The sequence below is a fragment of the Mobula hypostoma genome, chromosome 5, assembly GCF_963921235.1.
Source record: "Mobula hypostoma chromosome 5, sMobHyp1.1, whole genome shotgun sequence".
NCBI classification, from domain to species: Eukaryota; Metazoa; Chordata; class Chondrichthyes; order Myliobatiformes; family Myliobatidae; genus Mobula; species Mobula hypostoma.
Window position 1 is genome coordinate 10,964,561 of NC_086101.1, and position 26,844 is coordinate 10,991,404.

The 26,844-nt window shown below is 44.7% G+C and overlaps 1 protein-coding gene across 1 annotated transcript in view; it reads right to left on the reverse strand.

The window, feature by feature from the left end:
- Nucleotides 1-773: 773 nt before the first annotated feature.
- The window catches only part of LOC134346581 (butyrophilin subfamily 1 member A1-like), a 114,549-nt gene continuing 88,478 nt past the window's right edge, over nt 774-26,844 (reverse strand). Inside the window, exons 5-8 of the mRNA XM_063048013.1 lie at nt 15,455-15,574; nt 13,914-13,946; nt 12,732-12,758; nt 774-1,416 (exon numbers count right to left, since the gene is read on the reverse strand). Coding sequence (XP_062904083.1) covers nt 884-1,416; nt 12,732-12,758; nt 13,914-13,946; nt 15,455-15,574 — 713 coding nt within the window. The 3' untranslated portion in view covers nt 774-883. The remainder of the gene's footprint in view (nt 1,417-12,731; nt 12,759-13,913; nt 13,947-15,454; nt 15,575-26,844) is intronic.

Below are 26,844 nucleotides of genomic sequence, written 5' to 3' on the forward strand. Positions count from 1 at the left end.
AAAGCAGCACAGGAACTGATTAACATGACATCAGCATTGGAAAAGTTAGTAAATTAAACTGCATATGCTCTCGATCCAAGCCAATAAGCAATATCTAATTGTCGGCAGAATTGGTGCTGGTCCATACAGTGGCATTGCAAATCCAAACAGCTTTGGACTTTGTTTTATCCGAGAAAGGAACCATGTGTGCCCAGATTGGACAAGAATGCTGCAGTTCCATACAAAATGAATCAGGACAACAAAACTCACTTCACAGATCACATCCCAGAGGCCACCAGGAAGATTAAGGAAATAGTAACCCAATTCCACAATGATAATCCCACAGGAAGCGTGTGGCCATTTTCTTTCCCACCCTCTCCATCTTCCCGTCCCCCACACACTCCTCCCCAGCTCCCTCCCTTTATTCCAGTCTTCACTTTCCTCTCCAGCCAGATTCCATCATCTTTGTCTCCACCACCTCTCACCTCCCAGTTTCTGACACATTTCCACACTCCACCCCTCCCTCATCCGGATCAGCTGTCAGCTTTTACTCCCCCTTCCTTCCAACTTTCTGTACCGATTCTTTGGCACTTTGTGTGTTACCACCGGTCCCTGTCCCGTTCCCCAAGACTCACCCTGACCTCCCTCTCCCAGTCAGCCCCACCACCACTTGTCCCAGTTACCCGGTCAGTTCCGGTGGACTTTAGCACCCGGGGGAGCCGGGGAGCTCAGGACCCGCCGCCCGCGGCTGCTGCTGAATCCGCGGTGTTTCTGTTCCGTTGACAATGCGGTGAACGAGTTAAAATTAATGGATCGATAATTCTCACATCGTGTTTATTTCACTCTCCGCACATTTATATTTACACTGACTTACTCCTGACGCCGGTCCCGGGACCCGACCCGTTTACAGACCCGGAGCGGAACCGGAGCAGATTCTCAGCCACTGGTTTTCATCCCAAATCCAGAAGAAAGGATAAAGTTTCCCCGTGAATTTATTCCCGGTGAAAATGTAGAGATGGGACTTGGTCTCCGCGTTGTAAAATGAAACTGTCCCGGACTGGTAACTGAGATAAACTCCCACCCTCCCGGGGATGGGACCGGCAGGGAGACGGGAGTCAGGGGAGGTGCGAACCCACATCTCGTCATTAACCCGCCCGATGATCCAGAATCCGGTCTCCGGACTCGGTCTGACCCATCGCTTCCTCTTCACAGACTCTGCGGCGACTCCCAGACACCACCACCGATTCCCCGTCACCTCCACCTCCCAGTAATGTCTCCCCGATGTGAATCCCTCCGATCCCAGCACACAAGGCCAGACTGTGAACCTCTTCCCGGTGTCAGGGAGATTCCTCCGGGTCCGGGTCCGTCTCACACTCTTCCGATCCTCAGACACCTCGAGCAGCGGATGCGCCGTTTCCACATCCAGGGTGACAGAGACTGGGGGGAGAAGCAGAGAATTAGAGAGTCCCCGGGGATCGCGGGGAGACTCGGGCAGCGCGGCCCCGGGACGGGACCGGGGGAGAGGCCGCTGGGCCTCAGGCGCAGTCCGGTGGCCGACAGGAACCTTTCCCGGGGTTTTACACAAACACAGCGGATGGACAACCAGCATCTTCCCGAGGTTCTTCCACCGGGATGGAGAGCGGAGTTTTCCCGATCAACACACTAAAACTCTGGAGGATCTCAGCGGGTCAAGCAGCGTGTGTGGAGGGAGATAGACAGCCGATGTTTGAGGCCGAAAGCCAGCAACAAAAATGGAAAGAAATAGGAGGTAGGTGGTGTAAACGGGTGTGAGGAAGGGCTGCGGCAACAACTGGATCCAGATGAGGACGGGGTGAGTGAAAACTGGAGGCATTTAAAGAGGAGGTCAGGGAGGCTGTTCGGCCGAATTCATTCATCCTGGCCAACTTGCTTCAATGAGCTTGTCCCACTTGCCTGTGTGTATCCATTATTCCTTTAAACTTCCTCTGGCAGCCTCCTCAGCTCCAGGGAAAGTCCCAGCTTCTCCTTGTAAACCAAACCCTCCAGTCCTGGTAATGTCCCTGTAAATCTATTTTATTCCCTCTCAGTTTAATGACAGCCTTCCTTTTGAAAGGTAACCAGAACTTTACACATTGCTCCAAATGTGGCCTTCCCAATGTCTTGCACACACATCACGTGACAACCCAACTCCAGCACTCAATATTCTGACTGATGAGGGCAATCACCTCCTGGTCTCCTTGTTCTACAACATTCTCCATGGACCCACTGATTCCTGTGTAAATCCTGTCCTGGTCTAATTTCCCAAAACCCACATCTCTCTGAATTAAATTCCATCTGCCATTCACTGGCCAACTGGCCCAGCTGATGAAGATAGAACACAGAAAACCTACAGTACAATACAGGCCCTGCAGCCCACAAAGCTGTGCCGAACATGTCTTGATCTTAGAAATTACCTCGGCTTACCCATAGCCCTCTATTTTTCTGAGCTCCATGTACCTGTCCAGGAGTCTCTCAAAACACCCTATCATTTCCGCCTCCACCACCGCCGCTGACAGCCCATTCCACGCACTCACCACTCTCTGCACAAAAAACTTGCCCCTGAGATTGCCTCTGTACCTATTTCCAAGCACCTTAAAACCATGCCCTCTCGTGCTAGCCATTTCAGCCCTGGGAAAAAGCCACTGACTATCCACACAATCAATGCCTTTCATTACAGTAGTAGTGAGGTCGGAGATGGTATTAAACAGGAAATTAGAAATGTGTGCAATAAAGGAACAGCAGTTATAATGGGTGACTTCAATCTACATGTAGACTGGGTGAACCAAATTGGTAAAGGTGCTGAGGAAGAGGATTTCTTGGAATGTATGTGGGATGGTTTTTTGAACCAACATGTCGAGGAACCAACGAGAGAGCAGGCAATTCTGGACTGGGTTTTGAGCAATGAGGAAGGGTTAATTAGCGATCTTGTCGTGAGAGGCCCCTTGGGTAAGAGTGACCATAATATGGTGGAATTCTTCATTAATATGGAGAGTGACATAGTTAATTCAGAAACAAAGGTTCTGAACTTAAAGAGGGGTAACTTTGAAGGTATGAGACATCAATTAGCTAAGATAGACTGGCAAATGACACTTAAAGGATTGACGGTGGATATGCAATGACAAGCATTTAAAGGTTGCATGGATGAACTACAACAATTGTTCATCCCAGTTTGGCAAAAGAATAAATCAAGGAAGGTAGTGCACCCGTGGCTGACAAGAGAAATTAGGGACAGTATCAATTCCAAAGAAGTAGCATACAAATTAGCTAGAGAAAGTGGCTCACCTGAGGACTGGGAGAAATTCAGAGTTCAGCAGAGGAGGACAAAGGGCTTAATTAGGAAGGGGAAAAAAGATTATGAGAGAAAACTGGCAGAGAACATAAAAACGGACTGTAAAAGCTTTTATAGATATGTAAAAAGGAAAAGACTGGTAAAGACAAATGTAGGTCCCCTGCAGACAGAAACAGGCGAATTGATTATGGGGAGCAAGGACATGGCAGACCAATTGAATAATTACTTTGGTTCTGTCTTCACTAAGGAGGACATAAATAATCTTCCAGAAATAGTAAGGGACAGAGGCTCCAGTGAGATGGAGGAACTGAGTGAAATACATGTTAGTAGGGAAGTGGTGTTAGGTAAATTGAAGGGATTGAAGGCAGATAAATCCCCAGGGCCAGATGGTCTGCATCCCAGAGTGCTTAAGGAAGTAGCCCAAGAAATAGTGGATGCATTAGTGATAATTTTTCAAAACTCGTTAGATTCTGGACTAGTTCCTGAGGATTGGAGGGTGGCTAATGTAACCCCACTTTTTAAAAAAGGAGGGAGAGAGAAACCGGGGAATTATAGACCGGTTAGCCTAACGTCGGTGGTGGGGAAACTGCTGGAGTCAGTTATCAAGGATGTGATAACAGCACATTTGGAAAGCGGTGAAATGATCAAAGTCAGCATGGATTTGTGAAAGGAAAATCATGTCTGACGAATCTCATAGAATTTTTTGAGGATGTAACTAGTAGAGTGGATAGGGGAGAACCAGTGGATGTGGTATATTTGGATTTTCAAAAGGCTTTTGACAAGGTCCCATACAGGAGATTAGTGTGCAAACTTAAAGCACACGGTATTGGGGGTAAGGTATTGGTGTGGGTGGAGAATTGGTTAGCAGAGAGGAAGCAAAGAGTGGGAATAAACGGGACCTTTTCAGAATGGCAGGCGGTGACTAGTGGGGTACCGCAAGGCTCAGTGCTGGGACCCCAGTTGTTTACAATATATATTAATGACTTGGATGAGGGAATTAAATGCAGCATCTCCAAGTTTGCGGATGACACAAAGCTGGGTGGCAGTGTTAGCAGTGAGGAGGATGCTAAGAGGATGCAGGGTGACTTGGATAGGTTGGGTGAGTGGGCAAACTCATGGCAGATGCAATTTAATGTGGATAAATGTGAAGTTATCCACTTTGGTGGCAAAAATAGGAAAACAGATTATTATCTGAATGGTGGCCGATTAGGAAAAGGGGAGGTGCAACGAGACCTGGGTGTCATTATACACCAGTCATTGAAAGTGGGCATGCAGGTACAGCAGGCGGTGAAAAAGGCGAATGGTATGCTGGCATTTATAGCGAGAGGATTCGAGTACAGGAGCAGGGGGGTACTACTGCAGTTGCACAAGGCCTTGGTGAGACCACACCTGGAGTACTGTGTGCAGTTTTGGTCCCCTAATCTGAGGAAAGACATCTTTGCCATAGAGGGAGTACAAAGAAGGTTCACCAGATTGATTCCTGGGATGGCAGGACTTTTATATGAAGAAAGACTGGATGAACTGGGCTTGTACTCGTTGGAATTTAGAAGATTGAGGGGGGATCTGATTGAAACGTATAAGATCCTAAAGGGATTGGACAGGCTAGATGCAGGAAGATTGTTCCCAATGTTGGGGAAGTCCAGAACGAGGGGTCACAGTTTGAGGATAGAGGGGAAGCCTTTTAGGACCGAGATTAGGAAAAACTTCTTCACACAGAGAGTGGTGAATCTGTGGAATTCTCTGCCACAGGAAACAGTTGAGGCCAGTTCATTGGCTGTGTTTAAGAGGGAGTTAGATATGGCCCTTGTGGCTACAGGGGTCAGGGGGTATGGAGGGAAGGCTGGGGCGGGGTTCTGAGTTGGATGATCAGCCATGATCATAATAAATGGCGGTGCAGGCTCGAAGGGCCGAATGGCCTACTCCTGCACCTATTTTCTATGTTTCTATGTTTTTATTGTCTTGTACAGCTCTGTCAGGTCACCTCTCATCCTCCATCGCTGTAAGGAGAAAAGGCCGAGTTCACTCAACCTATTCTCGTAAGGAATGCTCCTCAATCCAGGCAACGTCCTTGTAAATCTCCTCTGTACCGTTTCTGTGGTTTCCACATCCTCCCTGTAGTGAGGCGACCAGATTGAGCACAGTACTCCAAGTGGGGTCTGACCAGGGTCCTATAGAGCTGCAACATTACCTCTCGGCTCATAAACTCAGTCCCACGGTTGATGAAGGCCAATGCACCGTATGCCTTCTTAACCACAGAGTCAACCTGCGCAGCTGCTTTGAGTGTCCTATGGACTCGGACCCAAAGATCCTTCTGATCCTCCATACTGCCAAGAGTCTTACCATTAATACTATATTCTGTCATCATATTTGACCTACCAAATGAACCACCTTGGATTCCTCCTCACTTTCTCAATAAGCCCTGCATGGGGTATCTTATCAAATGCCTTGCTAAAATCCATTTCCACTACATCTACTGCTCTATCCTCATCAATGTGATTAGTCACATCCTCAAAAACTTCAATCAGGGTCAAGGCACGACCTGCCTTTACGAAAGCCATGCTGACTATTCCTAATCATATTATGCCTCTCTAAATGTTCATAAATCCTGCCTCTCAGCATCTTTTCCTTCAACTTACCAACCACTGAAATAAGACTCACTGGTCTATAATTTCCTGGGCAATCTCTACTCCTTTTCTTGAATAAGGAAACAACATCCGCAACCTTTCAATCCCTCCTGGGGATTTATCTACCTTTATGCATTTTAGGACCTGCAGTACATTCACTTCTGTAATGTGGTAGAAAATGAGGCCGATCATCTTCTATAACACAGGGGATTTGAGGGCCCTGTGAATTTAAATGAACTGAATGACTGAGACCACATAGCCCTCCGGTGCAGAAAATTCCGAAAATAAATGTCCTTTGTATCATATCCCAGCCATTCCTGCTCTGCCATCATCCCTGCCAGTGTTCTTTTCCAATGAATTCTGGCCAACTCCTTTCTCCTGCCTCTGTAATTGCCTTTACTCCACTGTAATACTGATACATCTGACTTCTGCTTCTCCTTCTCAAATTTTCAGTGTGAATTCGATCATATTATGATCACTTTCCCCTTAGGGTTCTTCTACCTTAAGGTTTCTGATCAATTCCAGTTCATTTCACCCATTTGAGAATAGCAGATCCCCTGGTGGGCTCAACCACAAGCTGCTCTAAAAAGCCTTCTCTGAGGCTTTGTAGAAATTCCCTCTCGTGGAATCCCACATCAACCTGATTTTCCCAATTTACCCACATATTGAAATCCCCCCTTGTATCATTGCCCTTTTGGCATCCACCTTCTATCCCCTGTTGTAGCTTGCAGACCACGTACTACTGTTTGGGGTCTGCATACAACTCCCATCAGGGTCTTTTTACCCTTGCCATTCCAAAGCTCTGTCTATAATTATTGAACACCTTCTGATCTGATGTCCCCTCCTTCTAATGATTTGATTTCATATTTTATTACCAACAGAGCCACGCAGCCCCCTCTGCCTTCCTGCCTGTCCTTTTGATTCAATGTGCATCCTTGGACATTAAGGTCACAGATATAATCTTATTTCAGCCACGATCAGTGAAGCCTACAGCATGATACTTGCCAATCTGTAACTCTGCGACAAGTTCATCTACCTTATTCTGTATACTGCGCACGTTCAAATATAACACCTTGAATCCTGTATTCAACCTTTTAGATTTTGTCCACCTTTTAATATACAACTCACCCTGTTGACTGCAGCTTTCCCCTATCATCAGCCTCTCCTTGCCAGGAATCTCACTGCACACTGCCTCTGTTTGTAAACCAACTACCTCATCCTCAGCACGATCTCTCCGGTTCCCATCCCCCTGTCAAATTAGTTTAATATGCCACTCTCCAGGCATATGGCACCACTACTGTGACAAATGAGGAGACAAAGATAACCACCAATGGCACAGAAATCTCTTCCCTCACTTCCCATAGTAACCTGTGGTATAGACTGTGGTCTTATCCATCCTAATACTTTACTAAACAACCAGCACATCCTCTTTCTGAATGTCAATGTTCTAGCATATCAGCCTGTTTTGTGCTGTTCTCAGAAAAATCATTGTCTCTCTCTCAGTAGTGAATACTAAAGCAAAGTCTTCATTAAAGACCCTTCCAACCTCCTCTGACTCCAGGCATGTTTCCACTTCTGTCCCTGATCATTCCTACCTCACTCTATTTATCCTTCTGTTCTTCATGTATGTGTACAATGCCTTGGAGTTTTCCTTAATCCTACTCATCAAGGCCCTCTGGTGTCTTCTAGCTCTCCTCAGTCCAGTTTTCAGCTCCTTCCTGGCTACCTTGTAACTCTCTAGACCCCATCTGAACTTTTCTTCCCAAAACTGGAATTAAACTTCCTGCTTCCTCTTGACCTGATGTTCTGCACGTCTTGTCAACCATGGTTTCTTCACCCTCCCACCCTTTCACTGTCTCCATGGGACAAACCTGTCCATGAACCCATGCAAGTGCTCCCTAAACAAACACCATATCTACATTGTCCATTTCCATATGTACTACCATTCCCAGTTGACAATCCCAAGTTCCCACCTAATAACATCGTAACTCACCATCCTCCAGTTACACTGGCTGCTCAAATCCCTGTCCAAGGCTATGGGAAAAGTGAGGGAGTTGTGGTCACTGTCTCCAAAAAGCTCACCCACTGAGTGATCTGTCACCTGTCCTCGTTCATTGTTCAGTACAATTGATTGTGAGTGATTTTGTATTTCCTTATATTGTCTGGGATTTCCCAACTGTGAAAGGACTGGATGTGACTGAGTTTGTCGACTGTTTTCAGGAAACTTTCCTTAATCAATATATAGAGGTTGCAAGTAAAGAGTGAGTGACAGGGATAGAGACTAGGCAGGCGATAGAAGTGTGTGGAGGGGAACACTTTTGATCAAGCGATCATAATTCCATTAGTTGCAAGATAATTATGGAGGATGGTTCTTGTCCTATGCTCTTTAGTTCTAGTCTCACTGAACCTCAATGAAAATGTCTGCGTGCATTTATCCTATCTATACCCCTCATAATTGTGTACACTTCTGTCAAATTTCCCCTCATTCTCCTACACTCAGTGGAATAAACTCCTAACCTATTTAACCCTGCCCGATAACTCAGGTAGGTCCTCAAGCCCAGTCAACAGCTGTGCAAGTTTTCTCTGGACTCGTTTTCAATCATATTGATCTTTCCTGTCGGTGGGTGACCAGAACTGCAGATAATACTCCAGACTTGGCCTCACCAATGTTTTCGACATAACATTGCAACTCCTGCACTCAATTTATGATTTATGAAGGCCAATGTGCCAAAACTCTCTTTACAACCTGTGACACAACTTTCAAGGAATTAAGGATCTGTATTCCTGGATCCTTCTGTTCCTCAGTGTCCGACCCGTCACCCTGCAAGTCCTACCCTGGTTAGTCCTTCCAAAGTGCAGCACCTCACACTTGTCTGCATGAAATTTCATCTGTCATTTTTCAGCCCATGGTTCCAGTTGGTCCATCCTGCTGAAAGCTTTGATAGCCTTCCTCCCTGTCCATCAGACCCACAATCTTGGTGTCATCTGAAAATTTGCTGTTGCAGTTTTTATATTATCATCCAGATCGGTGATACAGAAGACAAACAATAATGTACCTTTCACCGATCCCGGCAGCACTCCACTAGTCACAGGGCAGCAGTCAGACAGGCAATCATAGAACATAGAATAGTACAGCACATTACAGGCCCTTCGGCCCACAATGTTGTGCCAACCCTCAAACCCTGCCTCCCATATAACCCCCCCTCCTTAAATTCCTCCATATACCTGTCTAGTAGTCTCTTAAACTTAACTAGTGTATCTGCCTCCACCATTGACTCAGGCAGTGCATTCCACACACCAACCACTCTCTGAGTAAAAAACCTTCCTCTAATATCCCCCTTGAACTTCCTACCCCTTACCTTAAAGCCATGTCCTCTTGTATTGAGCAGTGGTACCCTGGGGAAGAGGCGCTGGCTATCCACTCTATCTGTTCCTCTTAATATCTTGTATACCTCTATCATGTCTCCTCTCATCCTCCTTCTCTCCAAAGAGTAAAGCCCTAGCTCCCTTAATCTCTGATCATAATGCATACTCTCCAAACCAGGCAGCATCCTGGTAAATCTCCTCTGTACCCTTTCCAATGCTTCCAAATCCTTCCTGTAGTGAGGTGACCAGAACTGGACACAGTACTCCAAGTGTGGCCTAACCAGAGTTTTATAGAGCTGCATCATTACCCCACGACTCTTAAACTCTGTCCCTCCACTTATGAAAGATAACACTCCATAAGCTTTCTTAACTACCCTTTCTACCTGTGAGGCAACTTTCAGGGATCTGTGGACATGTATCGCCAGATCCCTCTGCTCCTTCACACTGCCAAGTATCCTGCCTTTTACGTTGTACTCTGCCTTGGAGTTTGTCCTTCCAAAGTGTACCACCTCACACTTCTCCGGGTTGAACTCCATCTGCCACTTCTCAGCTCACTTCTGCATCCTATCAATGTCTCTCTGCAATCTTCAACAATCCTCTACACTATCTACAACACCACCAACCTTTGTGTCATCTGCAAACTTGCCAACCTACCCTTCAACCCTCATATCCAGGTCGTTAATAAAAATCATGAAAAGTAGAGGTCTCAGAACTGATCCTTGTGAGACACCGCTAGTCACAACCCTCCAATCTGAATGTACTCCCTCCACCACCACCCTCTGCCTTCTGCAGGCAAGCCAATTCTGAATCCACCTGGCTAAACTTCCCTGGATCCCATGCCTTCTGACTTTCTGAATAAGCCTACCGTGTGGAACCTTGTCAAATGCCTTACTAAAATCCACATAGATCACATCCACTGCACTACCCTCATCTGTATGCTTGGTCACCTCCTCAAAGAACTCTATCAGGCTCGTTAGACACGATCTGCCCTTCACAAAGCCATGCTGACTGTCCCTGATCAGGCCATGATTCTCTAAATGCCCAGAGATCCTATCTCAAGAATCTTTTCCAACAGCTTTCCCACCACAGACATAAGGCTCACTGGTTTATAATTACCCAGACTGTCCCTACTATCTTTTTTGAACAAGAGGACAACATTCACCTCCCTCCAATTCGCTGGTACCATCCCTGTGGACAACGAGAACATAGATATCCTAGCCAGAGGCTCAGCAATCTCTTTCCTTGCCTCATGGAGCAGCCTGGGGAATATTCCATCAGGCGCCGGGGACTTATCCATCCTAATGTATTTTAACAACTCCAACACCTCCTCTCCCTTAATATCAACATGCTCCAGAACATCAACCTCACTCATATTGTCCTCACCATCATCAAGTTCCCTCTCATTGGTGAATACCGAAGAGAAGTATTCATTAAGGACCTCGCTCACTTCCACAGCCTCCAGGCACATCTTCCCACCTTTATCTCTAATCAGTCCTACCTTCACTCCTGTCATCCTTTTGTTCTTCACATAATTGAAGAATGCCTTGGGGTTTTCCTTTACCCTTCTCATGCCCCCTTCTTGCTCTTCTCAGCCCCTTCTTAAGCTCCTTTCTTGCTTCCCTATATTCCTCAATAGATCCATCTGATCTGTGCTTCCTAAACCTCATGTATGCTGCCTTCTTCCACCTGACTGGAATTTCCACCTCACTTGTCACCCAGGGTTCCTTCACCCTACCAATCATTTACTACCTCTCACTGGCTTCTCCTGTGAAGCAAATATCAAATCCGATTCACTACCTCATCCTCAATGGCAAATGACTGAACCTTCCTGAATAAACTTCCAAGCGGCATCTTGTCAAAGGCCTTGTTAAAGTCCATGTAGACAACATCCACCATCTTCCCTTCAACAACCTTACTGGTAACTTCCTGGAAACTTCCTGGAAAGACTCTGTAAGATTGATTAGACATGAGCTATCACAGACAAAGTCGTGTAGACTATCCTTAATCAGTCATTGTCCACCAAAATACTGAAATTTCCTGTCCCGTAGGTTAACTTACCCACTACCCATGGCAGAGTCGGCTGCCTATAATTTCCTGGCGTATTCTTCGTGCCTTTCTTAAATGATGAAACAACATTAACTCTCCTTCAATCCTCTGGTACCTCCCTTGTGGCTAAGGATGCTTTAAGTACCTCTGTTAGGACCCCTGCAATTTCTGCACTAACATCCCACATGGTCTGAAGGGGGACTTTGTCAAGCCCTGGGTGTTTATTCACCCTAATTCAGCAACCATTTCCTCTTCTGTCAGCTCCATATGGTCCATGATCTCCCTGCTGTTATGCCTCACTTCTCGAGACTCTGTCCATCTCCTGAGTAAATACAGATGTAAAAAATCTATTTAAGATTTCCTTCCATCTCTTTAGGCTCCCTGCACAGATGCCACGCTGATCTTCAAGTGGGTCAGTTTTGTCCCGTGCTATTCTTTTGTTCTTCACATATCTGTAGAAGTCCTTGGGATTCTTTTTCACCTTGTCTGCTGGAGCAACTTCATGGCTTATTTTAGCCTCCTGATTTCCTCTCAAGTGTTTGCTTGCATTTCTGATACTCAAGTACCTCATTTGTTCCGTGCTGCCTGATCCTTCTTCCTCTTCTGAACCAGAGCCTAATTTGCCCACAAAAAACAAGAATTCAGCCCCGAGATCCACTGATGGTAAATGATTGTCACTGCAGAATTCAGCCAAATCCATGTTAAAGTTTGGACCTGCTGATGGAAACTTGCTGACAGGATTTGGGAGGAAATAGTCGCTCACTTATTTACACAACTTCCTGAAAATATGGATGCTGAAGGTTGGAGATCCTGCTGTAGATCACTGGCAAAGGAGGCTTTGCTGTCTGATGAGCCAGGACCCCTGGGCTTAACCAAGTCCACTATCATCTTGTCTGGGAGTGGGCGGGTGATGCAGTAATTCCCTCCCAGTGCAGGGAAAGTTTACCAATCCCACCAGCAATGGGAGAAATTCTCAAAGAGAATGAGCTGTAGAATTGGCTCGAGCTATTGTTGCCGCACGGAGATTGGATCCTGTCGGATTCAAACAGAATGTTGGTGGAGGGTTCACTGAGCCAAGTACACGAACTCCTGAACCAACTCATATCCCTCGCTTTCTTCAACAGGAAATGTCTGACCTTTGCCCTTCTCCTGGTGGGATGAGTTGTGTCCCACCATCTTACCTTGATCTTCATTCAGGTGGAGAGGGGGGAGGATGGGGAAGGAGGGAGGGGGATGTGGAAGAGTGAGGGGGTGTGGGGAGAGGGGGGGGAGAGGGGAGGAGAAGAGAGGGGTGGGAGAGGGAGGGGGCTGGGAGCGAGTGGGCTGAGAGAGAGGAGGGGAGAGAGAGGGGGGCATGAGTGGTAGAGGGCAGAGAGGGAGAGGGGAGAGAGAGGAGTGGGGACACATACCTGACTGCACAGGGGGTTTCCATTGTCCTAAAAAAATAAAGGCAAACCACGATGGAAACATATGAATAAAAGTAACGTTATAAATAAAAAACTAAGACTTACTTCAATGACACACAAGAACACTGGCGATATATTAAACACATTTCATGTGTCTGTGTCATTAGAGCAGTCAGTGGTCATGCTGACTCCAACATCTGTGACTGAGTTGCTCTTTGTGTCATTGGTGTTTTGTCCAGTGATAAACCAGTGACACTGATCGGACCTTTCGGGACTGTCGGGCTGCAGAACACGGGTGCAGACACAGGGTGAGTGTAGGCTGGGATCAGCAACATCTGACCCTGTAATATTATCAACCTGCGTCAGAGTGGTGATTGATGTTCAGTGCAGAAATACAAACGCAGTTCTAGGAAGCTGCCACCATGTTCTCGAGGTTGGTGTGAAGCACCCAAAGCACAAGGGCTTGGAAAATTCCACCCAGTGCATTCCATTCACATGGCAAGGATTAGTTCACACAACAAACAACGGGTGGAGGAAATCATTGAGCAGCATCTTGCGGGGTGGGGGAGAATGTTGGGGGAGTGAAGTGAAATGTCGACATATTTGGTCAAAATCCTGCAACAATCTTTATGCAGGGTTTCAACCCAAAACAACACACATCAAAGTTGCTGGTGAATGCAGCAGGCCAGGCCATCCTGACAAAGGGTCTCAGCCCGAAACGTCGACTGTACCTCTTCCTAGAGATGCTGCCTGGCCTGCTGCGTTCACCAGCAACTTTGATGTGTGTTGCTTGAATTTCCAGCATCTGCAGATTTCCTCGTGTTTGCATTTCAACCCAAAACATCCAGTCTTGATGTATTTTTTGCCCTAAATGTGAAAAATACATTCCCTCACCAACCATTATGCTAATGGTTTTAGCCCCGACAGATTCTGCTTAAGCTACTGTTCCCAGAGAAGATTGCTTGCTCCTATTCTTAGGTCTCTTGTATTTCATCCAGATTATTTCAAGGATCCTTGGTTGTAAAATACAGGGAATTAGTTTATTATTCTTAATTTATGAATCTCTAAACAAAGTAATGTCATGAGGGAGTTAAATGATTAATGCTAACAGAAGAAAAGGTTGATTTTATTAAATAAAACTTTTTCCTTACAGTTTATAAAAATATTTCAATATTGAAATCTTACCAGATTCTATGATATATTTCTGAAGTTCCAGCTCTGAAAAGACAGACCAGTGGTATATTAGAACAACAAGTTTTCAGGACAATGATTTCACTTCAGCTGCTGGAGATCTGAAAGAATGGGGACACTCAGAGGGTCAGGCAAACTCATGGTTGACGGTCTCCCATCAGAGACAAAAAAAATGTTGAAGTGGTGAGGAAATACACCGTGGGTCAATGTTAGGGTCAAGGTTTACATGACAACACATAAACCATTACCAACAGTTGCTGTCAGAAAACATGAACATGGTGACCATGGTTTGAAGTGGTTAAACTCAGTGTTGAATTTGAAATGCTGTGAGCTACCAGCTGTATATGGTGCTCACAGTGTGATCTCTTCTACATTCGTGAGACCGGATGTAGATTGGGGGATCGTCTGGTCAGCCCCATCAAGCAGGATTTCCCAGTGGCCAGCCATTTTAATGCCAATCCCCTTTCCCATTCCAACATACTGGTCCGTGGCCTCCTCTCCAGGCACAATGAGGCCACTCTCATGTTGGAGGAGCAACACCTGATATCCCGTCTGGGTAGCTTCCTACCTGATGGCATCAATATCAATTTCTCCTCCCTCGCCCTCTCTTTTTCCATTCCCCATTCTGACTCCCCAATTACCCCTTCTCTTCTCATAATCTGCCTATCAGCTCCCTCTGATGCCCTCCCTCTTCTCTCTTTTTCCATTCCCCATTCTGACTCCTCTCTTACTGCTTCTCCTACCCTGCCTATCAGCTCCCTCCTCCTTCCCGATCTCCCATGATCCACTCTCCTCTCCTACAAGATTCCTTCTCTTCAGCCCTTTACCTTTTCCACCTATCATCTCCCATCTTCATACTTCAATTCCCTCCCTCATCCACCAATCTTTTCCCTCACCTGCCAGCCTCTGAATTGTACTCCTTCCCCTCCACCCATGTTTTTGCAGGCTTCCTCACCCTTCCTTTCCAATCAAGGGTCTTGCTCTGAGATGTTGACTTTCCACAGATGCTGAGTTCCTCCAGCATTTTTGTGCTTTCCTACTTAAAAGATGAAGTTTTGTTCTTCATCCTCTGTTAAGCCTTTGAGAACATTGTAGGACACCGTGAGTGGAGAGCTTAGAGTGGGATAGGTTACACAATCAAAATACGTAGTTTTCAAATTTGGTTTGAGCTATGAAACAAAGTTATCGTACAAAGTGTACCCGGTTTCACCACTGCAGAGGAGCCTAAATATGGGGAACCAAGTTACAGGAAGTACAAGTGAATCAGTGACCAGTTGAACCTCCTGGCACTTCATCATGCAGACACAGGAGATGCAACATCGGGCAGATTTCTTCCTTACTTCCCATCTCTATGGCTGCAAATATTCTTTCCAGAGACAACGTTCACTGCTGGAATGTCAGAGCCTGCTGGGAAATGTGGATTTTACATGATTTCTCCAGCAAATGCTCTGGCTTTCATGGAAATTTCAGAGGGAAACTGGGAGATTTTCCACTGGATTTCCAGGCCAGTACTTCACAATATTGCAGAAACATACCTTTTATGCGTCTGTTTTGTTTCACATTCCAATAAATCACAGTGGAGTTTGCAGCAATTACAACACAAATGGTGACGACCAGTGGCAGGACCCATTCAGGAACAGCAGGGAAGAGATCATCTGTAGAATAAAGATCAGTGAATGAGACAATGAAAAAATCTACAATGCACCCCAGCAGAATTAGTTCAGTAAAACTCCATTAGGGTGCAAAGTCCACAACTGCCCAAGCAGCCTCCTCCTGTAACATAGAACATTGAATAGTACAGCACAGTACAGGCCCTTCGGCCCACAATGTTGTGCCGACCCTCAAACCCTGCCTCCCATATAAGCCCCCACCTTAAATTCCTCCATACACCCGTCTCGTAGTCTCTTAATCTTCACTAGTGTATCTACTTCCACCACTGACTCTGGCAGTGCATTCCATGCACCAACCACTCTCTGATTAAAAAACCTTCCTCTAATATCCCCCTTGAACTTCCCACCCCTTACCTTAAAGCCATGTCCTCTTGTATTGAGCAGTGGTGCCCTGGGGAAGAGGTGCTGGCTATCCACTCTATCTATTCCTCTTATTATCTTGTACACCTCTATCATGTCTCCTCTCATCCTCCTTCTCTCCAAAGAGTAAAGCCCTAGCTCCCTTAATCTCTGATCATAATGCATACTTTCTAAACCAGGCAGCGTCCTGGTAAACGTAACATCAATAGGTGTTTACTGGAAGAACCAGAAATGGCTGCAATGGAACATTATAATGGAGGCTCTGAGACTTCATCACTGTCACTGATGTTTAATTGTAGAGATATACAGCACAGAAACAGGTCCATCAGCCCAACTGGTCCATAATGACCAACATGCCCCATCCAAACTAGTCCCATTTGCCAGTGTTTAGCCCAGATCCTTCTCAACCTTCCTTGTCCATGTGCCTGACAAATTGTCTCTTCAGAGTTTCAGTGTTGTTTATTGTCATATGCACAAGTCCATGAAAGCAACAGGCCAGAAGAGAAACATACTTGGAGCACCATCACAGGCTATACAGTGTCACAGAGGTAGCATTCACAAGGAAAACATAAATTATACGTAATTTTTACAAGAAAGAACACAATCAGCTTGAAAAGGAAACAATCTCTGTTGTAGTGCAGAGTGATCAAGGTTGTCATCGTGTTGTTGTACTGAGATAGTGATTAGAGTTTTGTGAGTTAGTTGATGAACTGAACAGTTGAAGGAAAGTAGCTTTTCCTGAACCTGGTTGTGTGGGGGCTTCAGGCTTCTGTAGCTTCTGCCTAATGGTCACTGCAAGGAGAGGGCATGGCTGAATGGTGAAAATCTTTGATGATGGATGTTGCCTTCTTCAGGCAGAGCCTCCTGTAGATACTACCAATGGTGGGGAGGGATTTGCCCCTGATGTATTGGGCTGAGTCCACTTTTCCCTGCAGCTTCTTACATTCCCAGGCATTTGACTGTCACACCAGATCGTGATGCAATGAGCCAGGATATTGATTATTATAATTGTACTCGCCTCAAACACTTCCTCTGGCAGCTCATTCCAGACAACAACTTCAGTAGAAAAATGGTTGTCATTAAATCTTTTCACCCTTACCTTAAAAGTATGCTCTCTACAACAGAACAGTAAGTGGAGAGGTTGCAGAGACAGATGCTGATAAGACCTCAGACAAAGTTCGGAATCTAAAGGCTGAGCATGGAGCAACTAGTGTTCTGAGCTGCACATGTTTCAATGCAAGAAGCATCGCAGAAAGGTGGATAATAGTGCTGAAGATGAGGTGGCTGGTTTACAAACAGAGGCAATGTGAAGTGAGCAGAGGCTGTTGATAGGGCAAAATTGCAGTCAACAAGGGAGATGCAATGTAAATGGTGGGCAAAATCAAAAAGGGTGAACACAGGACTGACGGTGTTGTATTTGAATGTGTGCAGTATTCAGAATAAGGTAGATGAACTTGTAGCACAGTTACAGATTGGCAGGTATGATGTTGTAGGCATCATTGAATTATAGGTGGGATCATTAACATTAAGGCATCCAGTAGTCTTGCGAGACCATGGGTCTGCGCCTGGAAAGTCTTCACTGTATGAAAGACCAGCAGTTGCCCATGCTGCAAATCTCCCCCCTCCATGACACCGATGTTGTCCAAGGGAAGGGCATTAGGACCCATACAGCTTGGCACCAGTGTTGTCGCAGAGCACTGTGTGATTAAGTGCCTTGCTCAAGGACACCACACGTTCCTTCGGCTGGGGCTCGAACTCACGACCTTCAGATCGCTAGTTGAATGCCTTAACCACTTGTCCACGTGCCCACACAATCTTTTCCCAGTTAAGGTGAGGGAGAAAAGATCCCAGTTGGGATCATAATGTCCGAGGATACATATTGTATCAAAAGGACAGGCAGGAAAGCAGAGGAAGCAGTAAAAAGTGATATCATTAGAAAGAGGTGACATAGGGCCAGAAGGTGTTGAATCATTCTGGATAGAGCTAAGGAACTGCAAGGATAAAAAGACCCTGATGGGAGTTGCATACAGACCCCCAAGTAGTAGTAAGGATGTGGCCTACTAATTATAATGGGAGATAGAAAATGCATGCCACAAGGACAATATTACAATAGCCATGGGGGATTTCAATATGCAGGTAGATTGGGAAAATCAGGCTGGTGCAGGGGGAATTTCCAGAATGCCGACAAGATGGCTTTTCAGAGCAGCTCGTCGAGCCCAATAGAGGATCAGCTATTCTGGATTGGGTGTTGTGCAATGAACCAGAATTGATTAAAGAGCTTCAGGTAAAAGGACCGTCAGGGGAGTGCGATCATAATATGTTAAGATTCACCCTGAAATTTGAGAAGGAGAAGCTCAAGTCAGATGTATCAGTACTGCAGTGGAGTAAAGGGAATTACAGAGGCAGAGAGAGGAGGTGGCCAGAATTGATTGGAAAAGAACACTGGCAGGGATGACAGCAGAGCAGCAATGCCTGGAATTTCTGGAAGCAATCCAGAAGGCATAGGATATATGCGATCCCAAAGAGGAGAAATTTTCTAAAGGAACGATGACACAACCATGGCTAACGAGAAGTCAAGGCCAACATAAAAGCCAAAGAGAGGGCGTATAATAGAGCAAAAAATAGTAGGAAGTTGTAGAATTGAAAACCTTTAAAAACCAACTAAAAAGTAATTAAGGTAAAGATGGGATATGAAAGTAATATTATTAGCCGATAATATTAAAGAGGATACCAAAAGTTTCTTCAGATATGTAGAGTGTAAAACAGAGGTGAAAGTGGATATTAAACCACTCGAGAATGATGCTGGAGAGGTAGTAATGGAGGACGACAAAATGGCAGATGAGCTGAAGTTGCATCAGTCTTCATTGTGCAAGACACTACCAGTATGGTAGAAGTTCTAGGTGTCAGGGATCATGAAGTGTGTGAAGCCCCATAACAGGAGAGAATGTTCCTGGGACTGAAGGTAGATAAGTCACTGGACCAGACAGTGTACACCCGGAGTGCTGAAAGAGTTGGCTGAAGAGATCATGGAGGTATTAATAATGATATTTCAAGAATCACTAGATTCTACAATGGGTGCAGAAGACCGGAAAATTGTACATGTTACTCCACTCTTCAAGAAAGGAAATTATAGGCCAGTTAGTCTGACCTCAGTGGTTGGGAAGATGTTGGAGTCGATTTTTAAGGATGAGGTCTCAGGGTACTTGGAAGCATATGATAAAATAGTCTGTAGTCAGCATGGTTTTCTCAAGGGAAAATCTTGCCTGCAAATCTGTTGGAATTCTTTAAAGAAATATCAAGCAGGATAAATAAAGGAGAATTAGTTGATGTTGTGTACTTGGATTTTCAAAGTAAATAAGTAAGAATATCGGTCTGGTCCGCGGGTTGAGATTCTAAATTGGAGAAAGGCCAATTTTCATGTCATCAGAAATGATCTGGCAAATGTGGATTGGGACTGGCTATTTTCTGGCAAAAGTGTACTTTGAAAGTGGAGGCTTTCAAAGCCAAATTTTAACAGTGCAAAGCCTGTACTTGTGTCAGAATAAAAGGTAAAGATAATAGGTGTCGCGAACCTTCGATTTCAAAAGATACTGAGGCTCGGGTTAAGAGAGAAAAGGAGTTGTACAGCAGGGATAAGCAGGTAGGAACATATGAGATGCTGATGGATTACACAAAAAACAAGAGAACACTTAAGAAAGAAATCAGGAAGGTTAAAAGAAGGCATGACATTGCTCCAGCAGACAACATGAAGGAGAATCTTTAGAGATTCTACAGATATGTTGTGTAAGAGGACCGCTAGGGACAAAATTGGTCTGCTGGAAGATCAGAATGGTAGGTTAACCATGTGTGGAATCAAAACAGATGGGAGGGATCTTAAATTACTTCTTTGAATCTCTATTTACTCAGGAGACAGATGCAGAGTCTTTATAAATAAGGCAATACAGCATCAACTTCATGGATCCTGTACAGATTACAGAGGAGGAGGTATTTGCTGCCCTGATGCAAATCAGGGTGGTTAGATCCCCAGGGTCCGGCAAGGTGTTCCCTCAGACCCTACGGGAGGTGTGCAGAAATTGCTGGGGCCCCAGCAGAGGTATTTAAAATGTCCTTCGCAACAGAAGCGGTACCAGAGGATTGTAGTATAGACAACATTGTTACGTTGTTTAAAACAGGCTCTGAACATAAACCAGGGAAATTATAGGCTGGTGAGTCTGACATTAGTTGTGGGACAGTTATTGGAAGGTATTGAAAGGAATCAGATATATAAGTACAGTGCCTCTAAAAAGTATTCACTACCCGCCCCCGCCCCTTGGAAGTTTTCAGATTGTACTGTTTTACAGCATTGAATCACAGGTGACCTAATTCCGCAATTTTTGAAACTGATTAACAGAAAAAGACTCTTTTGTGTCAGTGTGAAAATGATCTAAGTTTATTACAACTATAAAACAGAGAATAACTGATTGCATAAGTATTCATCCCCATTCATATGACATACCAAATCATCACTGGTGCAGCAAAATGGTTTTTAGAAGTCACATAATTAGTTAAACAGAGATCTGTTTTTGGAGACCTGTGTACAGTCAAGGTGTTTCAAATGACTGCAGTAAAAATACACCTGTATCTGGAAGGACAAACTATTGGTGGAATCTGTATCCCGGCAAACTCAACATTCGGTAGGTTTCAATGAGATCCCCATGCATTCTTCTAAATTCCAGTGAGTACACACCCAAAGCTGCCAAACACTCCTCATATGTTAACCACGTCATTCCTGGACACATCCTCTTCTCGGCTCTTTCCAATGACATCACATTCTTTCTGCGATATAGGGACCAAAACTGTGGCCCGACCAGTGTCTTATAAAGGCTAGGTATTATCTCCTTGCTTTGATATTCTATTCCTCTTGAAATAAATACCAACATTGCATTTGCCTTCTTTACCACAGGTTCAATCTGTAAATGACCTTCTGGGAGCCTTGCAGGAGAACTCCCAAGGCCCTCTGCACTTCTGATGTTTAACATTCTCCCCATTTAGATAATAGTCCACACTACTGTTCCTTTTACCAAAATGCACTATCATACACCTCACAATACTGTATTCCATCTGCCATTTTTTGCCCATTCTTCCAATTTGTTTAAGTCCTGCTGCAACCGCATAACTTCCTCAGTGCTACCTACCCCTCCGCCCCTTTGTATCATCCACAAACTTTGCCATAAAACCATCAATTCCATTATCTAAATCACTGACAAACAATGAAAAGCAGCGGTCCCAATACTGACCCCTGAGAAACACTATTTGTCACCGGCAGTCAACCAGAAAAGGCCCCCTTTATTCCCACTCGCTGCTTCCTGCCTGTCAGCCATTCCTCTATCCATGCCAGTATCTTTCCTGTAACACTATAGGATTTTATCTTGTTAAGCAGCCTCATGTGTGGCACCTCATCAAATTCCTTCTGAAAATCCAAGTAAATGACATCCACTGTCTCTCCTTTGTCCACCCTGCTTCTTCCTCAAAGAACTCTAACAGATTTGTCAGGCAAGATTTCTCTTCACAGGAACCATGCTGACTTCGACTTATTATATCATAAGTCTCCAAGTACCTTGAAACCGCATCCTTAACAACAGACTCCAACACTTTCACAACCACTGAGGTTAGGCTAACTGTCCTATAATTTCCTTTCTTTTGCTTTCCTCCCTTCTTAAAGAGTGAAGTCATTTGAAATTTTCTAGTCCTCCGGGACCAAGTCAGAATCAAGTGATCCTTGAAAGGTCATGACCAACACATCCGATATCTCTTCAGCAACCTCTCTCAGGAATCTGTCTTAGCACCTTTGAGCCTGCCCGGCACGTTTTCCTTTGTAAATGCAATGGCATTCACTCCTGCTCCCTGACACTCACGCATGTCTGGCAAAATGCTGGTGTCTTCCACAGTGAAGACAGATGCAAAGCACCCATTAAGTTCATCTGCCATTTTTTTTGTCCCCCATTACTACCTCACCAGCTTCCTTTTTCGGTGGTCCAATATCAACGCTCACCTCCCTTTTACTCTTTATATAACTGAAAAAAATATCCTTTTGTATTCTGCTTTATATTACTGGCTAGTCTGCTTTCATTTTTCATCTTTTCCTTTCAGCTTTTTTAGTTGCCTTTTTGTTGAATTTTAAATCATCCAACTTCCCACTCACTTTTGCTACCACTTATTCACTTTCTTTGGCATATCTGCAGTCCTTAACTTCCTTTGTCATCCACAGTTGCTTACCCCTGCCATTTGAGAACTTTTTCCTCTGTGGGACATATCTATCCTGCACCTTGTGAACTATTCCCAGAAACTTCAGCCATCTCTGCTCCGCTGTCATCCCCTAAAGTCTTCCACATAAATCCCCATAAGATGACATCCCAGGGTCATCCCTGCCAATATCTTCCTCCAATCCACCTGGGCAAGCTCCTTCCTCATCCACCTGCAATTCCCTCTATTCCATCGCAATACAGATACATGTGAGTTATGCTTCTCCCTCTGAAATTGCATTATGAATTCAATCCTATTGTCATCACTGCCTCCTAAGGGTTCATTTATGTTAATATCTGAAATAAGATCTGGGTTATTACATAATATCCAATCTCAGATAAACTTTCCCCCAGTAGGCTCAAGCACAAGCTGCTTTACAAAGCCATCTAAGAAACATAGAAAACCTACAGCACAATACAGGCCCTTTGGCCCACAAAACTGTGCCGATCATGTCCCTATCTTAGAGCTACCTATTTTTCTAAGCGCCATGTAGCCATCTACGAGTCTCTTAAAAGACCGGATCTTTTCCGCCATCGGCAGTCCATTCCATGCACTCACCACTCTCTGCATTAAAAACCTACCCCTGACATTTCCTCTGTACCTGCTTCCAAGCAGCTTAAAACTATGCCCTCTGGTGCTTGCCATTTCAGCCCTGGGGAAAAGCTTCTGACTATCCACACGATCAATGCCTCTCGTTATCTTGTACACCTCTATCAACTCACCTCTCATTCTCTGTTGCTTCAGGGAGAAAAGGCTGAGTTCACTGAACCTATTCTCATCAGGAATGCTCTCCAATCCAGGCAATATCCTTGTAAATCTCCCCCGCATCCTTCCTATAGTTCCCACATCCTTCCTATAGTGTGGCAACCAGAATTGAGCACAGTACTCCAAGTGGGGTCTGACCAGGGTCCTATATAGCTGCAACATTACCTCTCAGCTCTTAAACTCAATCCCATGATTGATGCAGGCCAATGCACCGTATGCCTTCTTAACCACACAATCAACCTGCATAGCAGGTTTGTGTGTCCTATGGACTCGGAACCCAAGATCCCTCTGATCCTCCACACTGCCAAGAGTCTTACCATTAATACTATATTCTGCCATTATATTTGACCTACCAAAATGAACCACCTCACACTTATATGGGCTGAACTCCATCTGCCACTTCTCAGCCCAGTTTTGCATCCTATCGATGTCCCATTGTAACCTCTGACAACCCAGTTGCCTTGATTTACTACCGCTTGATATTCCTCATTGAAACCAATCAAATGGGAAAAAGCTTGATAGAGTGATGTGGAGAGGATTATTCCTATGGTGGGAGAGCCTAATACCAGCCTCAGAATAGAACGCAACCACGAGGAAATCTGCAAATGCTGGAAATTCAAGCAACACACACAAAATGCTGGTGGAACACAGCAGGCCAGACAGCATCAATAGGAAGCAGTACAGTGGACGTTTCAGGCCGAGACCCTTCCCTCGAAGCACTTTGTGTGTGTTGCTCAGAATAGAAGGGGGTCCTTTTAGAATGGAGCTGAGGAGTAATTTCTTTAGCCAGAGAGTGGTGAATCCGTGGAATTCTTTGCCACAGACAGCTGCAGGGGCCAAGTCTTTCTGTATATTTAAGGCAGAAATCGATAAATTTTTGAGTGGTCAGGGCATGAAGGATACGGGGAGGAGGCAGGAGATCAGGGCTGACAGGAAGATTGGATCAGCCATGATGAAATGGTGGAGCAGACTCAATGGGCCAAATGGCCTCATTTTGCTCCTATATCTTATGATCTTATGGTCTCTTGATACCTTAACCGAGGGGGAAAACTGTGTGAATTCTTCCTCTCTATGCCCATCAATATTTTATACATCTCTATAAGATCACTAGTTCCTTCAGTTTGTTATAGCCAGGCCAGTTTGTGGGGATGAGCTCCCACTACCTATTTAATGTTCCCAATGGTGTGCATCTCAAATAGCCTCTGATAACCAAGTCCAGCTCCTGGCCTTCATGCCTGACAGAACGGTTTCTACTGTCAGGAGAAGGGCCAAAAGCAGGTTACTGGCAGCTTAAAATGAGTCACTTTGAGTAGATGGGGCTTGTCAGTTGAGGCTGGCAGATCATCTCGCAAAAGGAAAACTCTGACCTCAAACCTCCACTGTCTTGTGGCTATACCCAGTCTTGGGGATGGCTTCAGGAGTAAACCCTGAGGAAAAACCCAGAGTTAGACTCCTTCAACACCACTGATGCCAAACTGTATTGGTTTCTGATGTTCCTTTTGATGTGTCAGTTGTTTGGAGAACAAAAACCTGCTACATGAGCAACAATTTACTCTCCATATCATACTGCCCTGACTTGTGTACCAGTTTATATAATCATGTAAACAGCTCAGGTGCAATATCCATGTTTGACCCCAACCAATGGAAGGGTCTCATAAGATCAGCTCTCAGTCTCATATGCTCCAAGGAATAAAGTCCGAGACTGTGCAACCTCTCCCTATTACTCACTCCCTCTAGTCCCAGCAAGGTCCTTGTAAATAATTCTGCACACTTTCCAATCGCAGGGTGACCAAAACAGAACACAATACTTCCAAGTGCAGCCTCACCAGCATCCAATACACCTGCACTATGACCTTCTAACTTTTATACTGAGTACCCTGACCGATGAAGTTCAGTGTGCTAAAAGCCGCCTTTATCAACCCATGTGCCCGTGACTCCACTTTCTGGGGACCATGTACTTGACCTCCAAGGTCCACCTGTTCTCCAACACTCCTCCGGGCCCTATTGTTCACTATGTAAGACCTACCTTGATCTGATTTTCCAAAATGCAATAGCGAGCTCTTATAGAAACATAGAAACATAGAAAATAGGTGCAGGAGTAGGCCATTTGGCCCTTCGAGCCTGCACCGCCATTTATTATGATCATGGCTAATCATCCAACTCAGAACCCCGCCCCAGCCTTCCCTCCATACCCCCTGACCCCCGTAGCCACAAGGGCCACATCTAACTCCCTCTTAAATATAGCCAATGAATTAAGTTCCTTCTGTTGTCCTTCAGCCCACTTATTCAGCAGATACATATCCTTCTGTAATTTTTGGTAACCTTTTTCACTGTTCACCATACCGATTACACCTGAACAACAAAGGTTTTGTGTCTTGAATATCTTTGGGTGTATCTTATGGATTTTGAGCTGCTGATCATGAAATTCACCGTGAAATTTCCCTATCATGCATCTTTTCTTGAAATCACCTATATTTGTTACTTTAATTCATAACTCAAGTCAGAATAACTGATGCCAAGATTAAGGAAGGCATTTTTGTTGGTCCACAAATCAAGCAGACTATCAATGACAGGCAATTTGAAGAACTCCTTGTGGGACCGGAGAAAATCACATGGAAGGCATTCAACAATGTTTTTGATTTTTTTTTTGGCAACTACAGAGCACCAAACTACATGCAGCCGGTTGACAACATGATTCAAGCATACAAAACCATGAAGTGAAACATGTCACTAAAGATTCCTTTTTTGCATTCCCATTTAGAATGCTTCCCTGCAAATCTTGGTGCTGTCAATGTGGTGAAAGGTTTTACCAGGATATTGCGGTCATGGAGAAACAGTATCAGGGCAACTGGAATCCATCAATACTGGCTGATTATTGTTGGACACATAAGTGAGAAACCTCAGACACTGACTAGAAATGAAAATAATCAACAAAACATTTTAGCATAGTTGAACTTTTGCAAAGCGTCAGCACCATTATGTAATTAAATGTATTAGTCAATAAAAGATAATTTCTTGTTTCTCCAAATTCCTGCATGATGCCAGAATCTGAAATTATATTTGAGTTCAACATCATGTGGTCTATCATACACAATCAAATATCTGATGAAGCAACATTTTCATAACAATTTGCTGTCCAGTATTATTTTCATGTCAAACTTACTAACGATTTCTTGTTTCCTGTATCGAAGAAAAGGTGAATGAGCTCAGGGCATGGATCAACACCCAGAATTATGATAATAAAACAATGAGACATAGGAGCAGAATTTGGCCATTTAGCCCATCAAGTCTGCTCCACCATTCAATCATGGCCATCCTTTTCTCCCCTCCTCAACCCCATTTCCCAGCCTTCTCCCCGTAACCTTTGATGCCATGTCCGATCAAGAACCTATCAATCTCTGCCTTAAATACACCCAATGTCCTGGCCAGTAATGAGACTCAGGTACAGGAGGGACAGGACTGGCAGCTCAGTATTCCAGGGGTCCATTGTTTCAGACATGACAGAGCGGGAGAGATTAAAGGAGGAGGGGTGGCATTACTAGTCAGGGAAAATATCATGACAGTGCTCCGTCAGGATAGACTGGAGATCTCGTCTAGTGAGATGTCATGGGTGGAACTGAGAAATAAGAAAGGTTTGACCATGTTAATGGGGCTATATTACAGACCATACAACAAGCCTAGGGATTTAAAGCAACAAACTTGTGAAGAGATTGCAGACTGTTGCAAGAAACACAAGGTTGTTATAGTTAGTGATTTTAACTTTCAACATATTGACTAGGAATCCTATACTATAACAGGATTTGATGGGATAGAGTTTGTCAAATGTGGTTATCCCAGACATCCCACCC